At 41.6% G+C, this 11,810-nt stretch overlaps 1 protein-coding gene across 2 annotated transcripts; it reads left to right on the top strand.

Moving 5' to 3' along the window:
• The first annotated feature begins 1,335 nt into the window (after positions 1–1,335).
• On the top strand, positions 1,336–11,286 carry SLC35G1 (solute carrier family 35 member G1). Of its 2 annotated transcripts, none has more exons than XM_044240129.1 (3): positions 1,336–1,524; positions 6,058–6,238; positions 8,283–11,286. In XM_044240129.1, exons 1-3 carry the CDS (start codon positions 1,347–1,349, stop codon positions 9,019–9,021), a joined length of 1,098 nt encoding a protein of 365 aa, XP_044096064.1. In that variant the 5' UTR covers positions 1,336–1,346; the 3' UTR covers positions 9,022–11,286. The 2 variants fall into 2 exon arrangements, with proteins under 2 accessions (XP_044096064.1, XP_044096065.1); XM_044240130.1 differs by having other exon boundaries at positions 6,061–6,238.
• Positions 11,287–11,810: the final 524 nt, after the last annotated feature.

Consider the following 11,810-nt stretch of genomic DNA (forward strand, 5'->3'; position numbering starts at 1 on the left):
TTAAGACACGCAACGTATGTGTTAACAAAGTTAGAATTCAGGTAGCCATTTGTACCAACTTGCCTACAACAAACCTGGTTTATGTCTATTGCCCTGCCTAATTTTTGAAAGCTCCTTCTTTTACTCTAAAAGGGGGGGGCAGTTTGGAGGATAAATTATATGTTCACCTTACTTAAAAACACAACTTGATTTTCTGGTAAAGTGCTTTTCAGGTGACGCTGCTTTTGCCCCCATCACTGGACTTGATTTACACAACTCTGCAAAATACGGAGTGAAATATTCTATCTCAAATAACCAAGACCTCAAGTAGTAGGTGGTGACTATCTTAGGTCACATACTCAGGGACAGAATCAGAGGCAGAACCCAGGATCCCTGACTGCAGTATTTTTCAGCCGTTGATCACTTTGTACAAATATCTGAGTAAAGGCAGTTGGTAATCTGCTTGCACTTGGACCTAGAACAGTTTAGGCAAGTTCATCCCTGCCCAGACACTGTCCTTTCACCTTTAAAGCAAGCAGAGATGAAAGAAGAATTACCTACACATAAAGAGCATATTATTGAATCCCAGGCATTCTGGAGCCAAATGACATATATATATATATATTTTTAACTTTACTGGGCGCAATTATGTCAGATTACTGGAATCTTACATCTAACCAAATTAGATGTCTCAGTTAATAACCAAAAGGAAGAAAGAAACAACAAAAAAAGACCAATAATGGATGCCTACTGTTACAAAGAACATATGAATGGGTTCTGCCCCAGTCTTACAGATATATTTTCCCTATGGTTATGTGCTAATTCTTTTTGTTGTTGTTGTTTCACCTAAAACCAGAAAAATTCTACCTTTCTTGGTTAAATGGCAAAGAGACAAAGGCTCAGTATTTGGCAAGGTCTCCAAGGCATTCCAGAAGTGCTGAATGCGGCGCCACACCATTAAATAAAAGCACACTCTCCTAACCTCCCAAAGGCCTACCCCAAAAGAAGGCCACAGAACCCACAGGCGTCCCTCCCTCTCTTTGCAGACAGAAAGGGGTCTGCTGTGCCTGGGGAAGGATGACTCCAAGCCGCTGGCCAGTCTAGCCGGACCGCAGCAGAGCGGAGCACGCCCTTGGACCAGCTGTGGACACCAGCCTCAGACCAGGGTGGTGGCCGGCCTCCTCCTGCGCAGGAGTCTCCAGGAGCTGAAGGTAAGAGGGCAGCGGAGGACAAGCGCGGTCCCCGGCAGGGGGCGGAGGGCCGCGCGCGCATGCGCCCCGCCCAGCCGCCGGCCGGAAGAGCCGGGCAGCGGAGCCGCTGCTCCCGGCGCTAGTCGCCGTGGCGCGAGGGAGAGCGCCGGCCGCGCGATGCGGCCCCTGGACAGCTCCGGGGCAGCCGAGGTGCCAGAGCCCGGGCTGCGGCTGACGGACGACGCGCCGCAGGGCGCGATCGAGGAGCCCGCGGCGGCCGAGGCAGCGGGGACGCCCGGTACCGGGAGGTGCTGGCTGTTCGGCTCCTCGCCGTGCGGCTTGTGTGCTCCGCAGGGTGAGTGTGGGGTGCGGACCCGGGCGCGGGTCTTGCCCCTTGGGGTAGGGGTAGGGGTGCAGGCGCCTGCGGGCGGGGGTCCCCGCACAGCTGCGGGCCGGGGGCTCAGTGAGGATCGCTACCCACATCCCTACCCTGCTCAGAGCTGGTGAAAACCCTCGAGCCCTCACCTGGAGGTCTGCAAAGCAGAATTTCGTCCCCGTTGGCGCGAAGACCGGAGAAAGTTTCTGATTCTGTTTGGAACCCTTTTGGGATTCTGAAACTGTTCCTATAATTAAAGTGTTGCGGGCAGGACAGCGGAGTCAGATTGCAGTTTGGTGCGCCCTGCCGGAGGTTGAAGGTTGGGGGGTCAGTAAGAGGCCATCCCGCAGCCGGCTGAGGTTGGTAAGGAGCTAAACTATGAACACTGATGACGGTGGTAAGCGGTGTTCCTTCAAGAGGAAGTTGAAAAGCAGAGTGTGGGGCACGTGGGTGGCTCAGTCCGTTAAGCGGGGGACTCTTGATCTTGGCTGAGGTCTTGATGTCAGGGTTCTGAGTTCAAGTCTTCAGTTGAGCTCCATGCTGGACATGGAGTCTACTTAATTAAAAAATTTAAAAAAAAAAAAAAAAAAGGAAGCATAGAGTGTAGAAAATGCCTCAGAATCTCAGAATCTTGGAAAGGCCAAGTTGACTGAGAGGAACCACTGGTTCTTTTGGGGTTGGGAGGACTTATTTGTTCTTGTAAATTTTTATAATATATTTATAATAGCTCATATTGAACTAAACCAGCATTCCCTTATTAATATAGTAAATATTTTGTGATTTTTCCCTATTTTTCTAAATTTGAATCATTATATCATAGACCTGAAACAAATACAGAAGGACTTTCTTGGCAATTAATCCTAAACAAGGCAGAGGCACAATCTTACATTAACATTGTTAGGAGGTTCACAGACCTGTCTTCCAGAGCCCAGTATCCTGTAAAAACACTTTGATCTTGTTCAGCCTCTTTCTTCCACAAATGAGGAAAGTGAAGCCTAGGAAGATGAGGGCCTCAGAGCGGGGGTTGCCTTGTTTTCCCTTAGATCTGGCATGTGTGGGTGAGACATGGCATAGGTCTGTGTAGCACCAAGGTTGAGGATCTCAGCATGCCAGAGACCCAGGTCAAGGCCCTTTGTGCTGACCACAGTGCTACTTTAAGCATATTCCTTTACCCACCTTGAACATCTTCCTTGAAGAATAAGAAAAAGGTAGATCGCCTTTCAAGACAAAGTTACAGTCTGCACCATCTCATCCCCTCAGTGGCCTCCACCAAGGGTGACCCTGGATTTCTGTGCCTCTTACCCAGCCCCAGGTCCCCCTTTCTGTCTTATGAACTTCCCACATTTTAGAGAGAGGAGCTCCAGATGACTCTTGCTCCATGTTTGTCCTAAATGCTAACGAAAGATCAGACTTCTGATTATTTATGCATGGGCTGGTAGCTACAGAGCAGGGGTTCCTGCTAGCTGTGGAGCTGTGTTGACCAGATGTGCAGCCCATGAAGAGGTGTATTTCTCACCTTATCAGTTATTATGGCTGAATGTCATTTTGGTGGAATGCTGAGTCAGTCCTTCTGAACTCTTAAATGTTTCCGCTGTTGTGAGCCAAAGAAATACTGTACACTCAGGCAGCACGTGGCAAAATGATAAAGCTACGTAAGCTACTGCACTTAGAAATCTTGTGGAGTATTTTAACTGCAAAGAAAATTGCTAACAGTAAGATTTAGTAGTACTTATTGTAAGATAACCAGATAATATTCCGAAAACAGGATTGCCGGAGAAATGTTGTCATTGATCTTTGCAACAGTTATCATTTTAACAGCTTGATCATGGGTGTCTCAAGAAAGCTCATTTTCAAGTTCAGATTGAAACTGTTAACAGTTTTCCACATTCTGGGATAACCTTCACAGACAGCATACAGCTATCCTAAGACATCTGTTTATTTTCTTGAGGGACAGTGTGGATTTTGGACTGAAGCAAGGAGAAGTTGTCTTCGCTCTTGTGCCTCATATGCCCCTGGGAGGAGTCGTCTGTACGTAGCACTGGTTCTCAAGCTGGTGGAGCTTTCTACAGTTGCAGAGAGCCTGCCTGCACCAGTGGGTCTGGGGTAGGACTCGGGAATTGAAGTTTAAAGAGTTACTCAGTCGGTTTTTATTCCCAGCCGGGGTTGTGAACCACCAGTTTAAAGCAAAGAATAGAGAAACGGAGCAACTTTTCAGTTTTCTCCTAACTCAGGGAATTGCACTGTGACCCCTTACTTAATTTGAATTATTTAGAGTTGCCAAATTTTTAGCTATGCTTGTAGTGGAATATGATCATAGAAGCACATTACATAAGCAAATGCCTCTTTGGATTATGCTGCTCTCTTGTCCATCTCCACTGGCAAAATGGAAATTATTATTCAGTAAGACACAGGTCTGCCTGAGTAGAACCAGGCCTCCCCCACATAACAAATAATCAAGTTCAGCCAGGCCTTATAACAACTGCCCTCTCCGAGTCAGCAATTATGGGCCTTAAGTGTTTATAGGCAAGAAAATATGTGAGTGGCTGTGTTTCAAGAGACAAGATAATCAGAACCAGAGGTGTAAAATTAAATTTTAAAAGAGTTTAAGTATCATGTTAAGTTAAAATATTCCTGGAGAAAAATTTGAAAGTTTAGGTTGGAGAAGGTCCTTGGAAATATAGACCAGGGAGATGTTTTCTGTCCTTGATCTTCCTGTTCTGAGGGTGTAGTTTCTATGTATGAGTTGGGTTTCTTTTAAGAAAAACTATTTTATTTGGACCTGAACTCTGAAGTTTCAGAAGCTGAACTCTCAGACCGACCACAGCCAAGACATGTATTTTGTGGTGCTTAACTTGGAAGTCTTCTAAAGTTTCCTTCTCATGGGCTAAGTGAGTATGTACAGTTTGTTTCCGTGGTATCTGAGCACATAGGCAGTGAACAGAAAGTGGAGGATTCGGGAACTTAAAACATATCACCCTTGATGTGACGACCACTAGCTCCAAATAATTTTGACCGTGCACCTGGAACCAGAAGAGGGCGAGGCCTCTGACCACACTGGCATCTTTTATTGCACATGTCAGGCTATGGAAGCTCCTGGAAAGATTGTGCATCGTCATACTTTGGTCCCCATTCACGAAGTGTTTGTCACTCGTGGGCAAAGGTATCTCATGGCTATGAGATAGTTGAAATGTATTACCTGGTATTTGCATTTATCAGAGAAGGGCATTTAAAAAAAAAGTTATTATGCAATATTGTTCTGTAGCTGAGTAACATATTGTGAATTCCTAGACTGGAATGATGATCCTAGTTTTACTATAAACTGCAACTGCCAAAACCATACACTCTTGCATTTTGCTATGCTCTTAACTGATGAGGGCCAGTAGTGTTTCCTTCTTACTCTCTCCTTGTTTCTGTATTCATTTCAAAAGAGAAAAGAAATATTAATATATTCCTTAATGTGTCACCTGTCTTTTAGGGAGCTCTCTGCTTATCCTGTCCCCTTTAGCTCCCTTCTGAATGATGGGGTTGGGAGTGGGTATGAGATTCAAAACAGGTTTTATTCTTGTCTTAGGTAACTCAGATAGAGAAAGTGGCAAAACAAAAGTTTAATGCTCATACACACTGTCTTTAATGGATTGAATATGTGATGCTCTAGAGAAAGCAGAAGTAGCAGAAGCTTCCTGGTTCCGATCTAGCCAAAAAGTTGGTGCTCAACGACAGTTCTGATTTTTAAAAAATTTTGTTTTAAAGCACTTTGAGGTCAGAGGAGTAGATACCATAGCCCCCTGCCCTCGAAGAGTTTATGCTGTAAACAGATCAGTCGTAAACCATGAAAAGTAAAAGATTTGATTAACGGTTCAAAATAACAGAATGGAGAGATTTCCCAGATTATGCTGTCGCCAGTGGTGTTAGACTTGGCATCTTTCTATAACTTCTCTTGTATTCTTTCATTCAGCAAATATTTAATCAGGGTCTTCCATGAGCCAGGCATAAACAAAACAGTGAGGTCCCAGCCTGAAAGAGTACACAGACTTGTTGGGGAAGTAAGATAATCAACAAGGAGCCATATGACATAGCTATAAACTGTTGTCCAAAAAAGAATACTTTCTTCATAAAGCCCGGTTCACCAGTGAGATCATAAAAATTATCACTTGGAAGCCTTTTACTCCAGCCATCTTGACAAGCATTTCTTAAAGATTTCTCTCACCTTCTTGGCAAGTATTTTTACTTCTTTTTGACTTATAAGTGAGGGGTGATTCTTCAGTGAGCCAAAGGAAATCCATTTTATAGGGTAAAGCTGCTTTAAAAATTATGGGTTTAAATTGTTGATTTGCTCAATGATTCTTCATTCCTGGTAGAGAAATGGTTCAGATCCAGAGAATGGAAATGCTTAGGAGATAGCATTCTTAGCCTGTTAGCCATTAACACTGTACCATTTTTCTCAATTCCTAACTGAAAATAATATATCATATATTTGGAAGCAAGGACTAACCAGAACTTAATCTTTTTCAGAAGCCAAGAAGAAAGCACCCTGTCCTGGACTTGGCTTGTTTTATACATTATTGTCCGCCTTCCTTTTCTCAGTGGCCTCTTTATTTGTTAAAAAAGTGCAAGACGTCCATGCTGTAGAAATTAGTGCATTCCGATGTGTGTTCCAAATGCTAGTCATTATCCCTTGCTTAATATACAGAAAGTAAGTATTTCTTATCTGCAAAGTAGAAGGTATTAACAAATGTTTGTAAATCTTTTGACCTGCTTAAATTATTTATTCTCTAGCATCTGCTTTATCCCTCCCATAGATTTACCAGTTCTTACATCCTTTGGCTCTGATTACTAAAAAGTCACAAGGACCCACCCACAGAAGATGCTCTCATAAGCACAAACCACATGCCCAGCAAAAGAGGGGAAAGAGATTCAGTTATTCTCCACTCCCCATTTTGAGAACAAAGCATTCCTTGTATAGTTCCCTCCATCTTGTACCACCCTCCCTTCTTTCCCTTGGCATAACTAGTGTTTAGAAGAAAAAAGTAAATGAGAAGAAGCAGTGGTGTCTCCTAATACCAAGATTTCTTTAAGTAGAATGGGCTGCTCTGTTATCCAGGCAAATAGAAGGTTACCTTAATAATGTGGGAAAGAGAAAAGGTAATCTTCAGCAAGGCCTTTTAAATAGTTTCATGTTTAGTGTCCTCATCTGTGAAATGGATGGAATTATACTCTTTGTCTTCTATCTGGCACCTTGGCTGCAAGGGCCCAATAAAATTTATTATAGATCAGAGTGTTTTGTGTTGAATGTAACACATGTAGTATTCCCCACCCTTTCTGATCACTCCCCACTAGGACCTCTTTCCCTTCTATGTGGAAGGGAACCTGGGAAAGGGTGGGGAGTGATCATGATCCCCACCCTTTCCCAGGTTCAATTATGCCTCTCTCACACCTATTATAATCTCTACACACCCCCGTGTACTTAGAACCCTTAGAGAAGAGACCAGTTGGGTCCCTGGTGGCAGTCTGGCTCTTTCTCTCTTTGGGCAAAAATGCTTAAACCCTAAACTAAATGCTTCAGTCAGGTGCCACCAAAGTCTCCTTGTATCTGTAACACAGTACAGATGCATTTGGAATAGTTTCACCCTGTATCCTGAGGATTTGGTGAAAAAGGTGAAAACTTACTAATTAATACTGTCAGAAATTCCTGTGGAAGTGTGGACAAGTCTCGGTATTTTAGGAAATGATGGTAAGACTTCAGAAATTTCTAAGGGTGATAACAGACCACTGATGCTAACACAGTTATCTTCCCCTTAATAAAATAATTGTCAGGGGAAGGCATTAGAAGAGTTTTTAAAATCCTTAGCACAGTCTGTTTTGACCCATTTTATGTTTCATTATCATGGAAGATGTATATGGTATTCCAAGTGTTTTCAAAGTATGAGTCAAAGATGACCCACCCTTTCTAACTCCAGAGACCCGGCAGTCCTCATGTCAGGCCTACAGGGCTAGACTTCACATAGATGATCAGTGCTGGCTCCAGGTCAGCAAGCTGCACTAGCCTGACATGTACCCAGCACACTGCTTGGTAAATATTTAATTAAAAAAAAATTGAGTGGCCGTTATTATACTTATCCAAATGGCTGTATGTTCTTTTTCAGTATATTTTAACTCTTCCTGCAGAGAACAGTCAAAAGTTGTCTCACATTCCAAGGCTAAAATACATTTTAGCATTACCTTAGCATTTATAGAAAAACTCGTAAGATTGGCAATGCATACCAGTCAGCACCAAGTTTTCTTATGTAGAAACAGCTCAATCTTGAAATTGTGTTTATTATAAACATCACTTATTATTACTGTAGAAAATTGAGGGAAAATAAAGAAGAAAAATTACCTGTGAGTCCATCTATTAATGTTTACCCACTATGAACATTTCAGTACATTTTCCTTTTTGTTTTTTTTTTGCAAGCCTGTGTAAACATAGGAAAAATTATATTTGCTGAATTATAATTATACAATTTATGGAGTTCTCTTCTGCTATTTTTGCTTCTACTGTGAACACTTTTCATGTCTTGAGCTATACTTAGAAATCATTTTTTAAAGGTGTATATTATTCATTTGTGGGCATTATTATAATTTACCAGTTCCTTATTTTTTGGACAGTTAGGCATTCAATAATTACATTTAATCAAGAAGTGCAATATTAAAAACATACTAAGTTGGTTTAATGTGCGTTCCTCCATTTGAATTTACAGAACTGGGTTTATAGGCCCCAAAGGTCAACGAATTTTCCTCTTGCTCAGAGGAGTCCTAGGTTCTACGGCCATGATCCTACTGTACTACGCTTTCCAGGCAACATCTCTCGCCGACGCCACTGTCATCACGTTTAGCTCGCCTGTGTTCACGTCTATCTTTGCTTGCATATTTCTCAAGGAGAAATACAGCCCTTGGGATGCCCTCTTCACCATCTTCACCATCACCGGCGTGATCCTTATCGTGAGGCCCCCGTTTCTGTTTGGTGCCAGCGCCGCGGGCGGGGGCGAGAGCTACTCCCTTCACCTCAAGGGCACGATTGCAGCGGTGGCGCACGCTGTGTTCGGCGCCCTGACCCTGGTCATCCTCAGAAAGATGGGGAAGTCCGTGGACTACTTCCTGAGCATCTGGTATTACGTCATCCTCGGGCTCCTGGAGAGCATCATCATCCTCTTCATCATCGGGGAATGGAGTCTGCCGTACTGCGGCTTGGACAGGCTGTTTCTCATCCTCATCGGCCTGTTTGGTTTGGGGGGTCAGGTGTTTCTCACGAAAGCCATCCAAATAGAAAAAGCAGGGCCAGTGGCAATAATGAAGACTATGGACGTGGTCTTCGCTTTCATCTTCCAGATTATTTTCTTTAACGATGTGCCCACGTGGTGGACGGTGGGCGGGGCCCTGTGCGTCATAGCCAGCAGCACCGGCGCGGCGGTGCGGAAGTGGTGCCAGGGTTCCAAATGAGGCTTTGCTGCCACGCGCACGGTCCCCGGGCAGACACGCCTCGCGTGCACACAGCTGGAAAGTCCGCCTTTCCTTCACTGGTCATACTTAATAAATTTCGTAATTAAAGTACCATTTTTGAATATGGTATGTCTTTAATTAGCTAAGAATTTAGCCAGTCAGTGTGGTAGCAATTTTTTTTTCTCAATTGTTTTGGTTTTGGTTTCGGTGTTTGTTTTTTTTTTTTTGCTGTTGGGGTGGCATTGGTAAGAGGACAAAAAAAAAAAAAAAAGTCCTATGACTGGTATAAATATATGTAATTTTTGAAAGTGTATTTTTGGTACTGATGGGATATATGTGGGTAGGAAATTTTAGAGGCCCTTTGAGCAGTGTAGATGCTAAGAAACTTACTGATTATAATGCTGCTATAATTGGTATTATGTTGGAAATTCATCTGAACCCTAATTCCATTTTGGAGGCCAAAGCTGAAACCTGGAATAGGTGCCTACTTAATGGTGTTAATAATACAAATGAATTGGCCTTATTTTCAAGGCTTTTATAAATGATTATCATTCTTTTAACCCATATGAGTGCCTTTTTATTTTGATGCCAGAATTTTTATATGTAAACTTAAAAAAAAAAGTTTTTAATCACCAGGTTTGGCTAGAAGTTTTCTGTTTCAGTGGCATTCACGACTGTAGCTATCATTCTATAATTTTAAGTTGTCCTCTGATTTTTTGAAACTGCACTACGTTTTTCTTAACTTTCTAAGATTTCAGGTCTTTAAACCACAAGAGAGGAATCTTGGCATAGCCAGTGTGCACATTTCCATGCTGAAGTATTTTCCCCTCACTAGAAATGTGATTTTCTATAAATTCTCTTTGAATTTATAGTGCGATGCCAAATAAGATTTTCTCAGGATTTTATTAGGTTGAGCCATATGAAATTGCTGAAATTTTACCTTTTTAACTTACAAAAACAATGGTTTCTTATGGTTCACCCTAATAGATACCTCCCTTACCCTCTCTACACCAAATATTTAGAAGATTGTGGCATATATTTTTTTAAGACAACTTTTTAAAATACAGTGATCCTATTAAATTTATTTTTGTAGTCCTTTTTCCTTATAGAATTACATGTAATAATGCTTCATGTTACTTGTTAAATGTAAAGATATGAATCCATGGTTGATTGACTTTTATAGTTTCTTGAACAGAAAAAAAAAATCACTGTTAAATTCTAGTATATCAGTATAAAATGTTAGTGCTGTATCATGATACTAATTTCATGAATTCAAATGACATTTTTTATCTGGAATTTCATCAGGCCAATACTCTGCAGTTAAAGAGAGAATGCATTATTTAGGAGCACTTGGGAGGTTAATTGGGGAGTAGAGAGTAGACGCAAATGATTCTTTTATCACAATCAACTCTTTATTGGTGAAGCTATAATGGTTTCCAACTCTTACTGTCCAACCTAGCATCTGTTATTATCTTAAGCCTAAAGATTTAAACGATTAAAGGCTCTTTCTCTCCCTTTCATCATAATTCTTCCAAAGAAAGAAAGAACTTGGCTTCTGAGGTTTATGCCTTGGTAAGAAAGGATCTTTTCCAGTAGTTCCAAGAGGAAATTTTTAGCTTGCTGATCTTCCCAAACGCTTCCCACCTGACAAATCCTAAATGAAGTCTACTTACAGGAGTCACACTATCATTATAACTTTAGCCTAAACCACAGTTTTTGGAGTTTAGAGTTGCAGAAGCATCATTTTGCAAGAATCAGAGCATTTTAGAGCTCAAAGATCCTCTTGTAGGAGCCACACTGCACAGATAGAGATGCTGGGGAGGGGATCTGTCCAAGATGGGTTTCCATGGCCTTCTCCTTTCCCTCATTTCCATGATAACGTGTGGAAAGTAAACCACTGCTTAAGTTACCTAAGGTAAATTAACTCAGGGAACCCTCTCCTGGTTCTTTACCTTGCACAATGAAAGAACCTATGGGACTTGGAGAGTTAAATCCCTTTGGGCCTGTTTATTTCAACAGTGTGTGGTTTAAGTACTTGAATGTCACAATATATGACCAAGGTTGGAGAAAATGTTTCTTCTCTAAACTTTTACAGAGTGTCATTCTTAAACACTTTTATAATGTCCAAAGTATATACAAGGATGTGTATTGTAACAATTTATGAGTGTGTATATTTTGCAAAGATTGTAGTTTCTATATCTTGAAAATATTTTCAAAAATTGTTTTTATTATAAATACTAATAAAGTTAATATGAAAGAAGGCTATAGGTTGGTTTCTATGATTATAACAAATGTGCTCGCTAATCTAACTTACTTCCTTTTTCATCCATGTGCTTCAAAATTCATTTTGTAAAGGATATGATCCCTAGTCATTCACCTGTGATATAATCTCAAGTTTCAATTTTTTTTTTTTAAAGATTTTATTTATTTCTCAGGGAGAGAGCACAAAGCAGGAGGAACGGCAGGCAGAGGGAGATGAAAGCTCCCCACTGAGCAGGGAGTCTGATGTGGGACTCAATCCTGGAATCATGACCTGAGACAAAAGGGCTTAACCATCTGAGCCATCCAGGCATCCCATCAATCTATCAGTATTTTTGTTCCTCTGATACTGTGACATCAAATCTAATTTCTCTAAAATAAAGACCCTAACCTTCTATTCCAAAGAGGCCTACATTGTTCTAGACTCCCAGAGCTTAGAGCAGCTTTGAACCTGTACTTTTCTTTTCATAGCTAATATGTCACTAAGTCCTGGAGTGTCTGTCTTCTTATTACTTGTGGATTCATTCTTT

The sequence above is a fragment of the Neovison vison genome, chromosome 2, assembly GCF_020171115.1.
Source record: "Neovison vison isolate M4711 chromosome 2, ASM_NN_V1, whole genome shotgun sequence".
NCBI lineage: Eukaryota > Metazoa > Chordata > Mammalia > Carnivora > Mustelidae > Neogale > Neogale vison.

Bases quoted from the DNA above. Each gene is read 5' to 3' on its own strand.
- SLC35G1 (XM_044240129.1), top strand. From the start codon at position 1,347: ATGCGGCCCCTGGACAGCTCCGGGGCAGCCGAGGTGCCAGAGCCCGGG. The intron at 1,525-6,057 runs GTGAGTGTGGGG...AATCTTTTTCAG, and splicing joins CGGCTTGTGTGCTCCGCAGG to AAGCCAAGAAGAAAGCACCC. The intron at 6,239-8,282 runs GTAAGTATTTCT...TTGAATTTACAG, and splicing joins CCTTGCTTAATATACAGAAA to AACTGGGTTTATAGGCCCCA.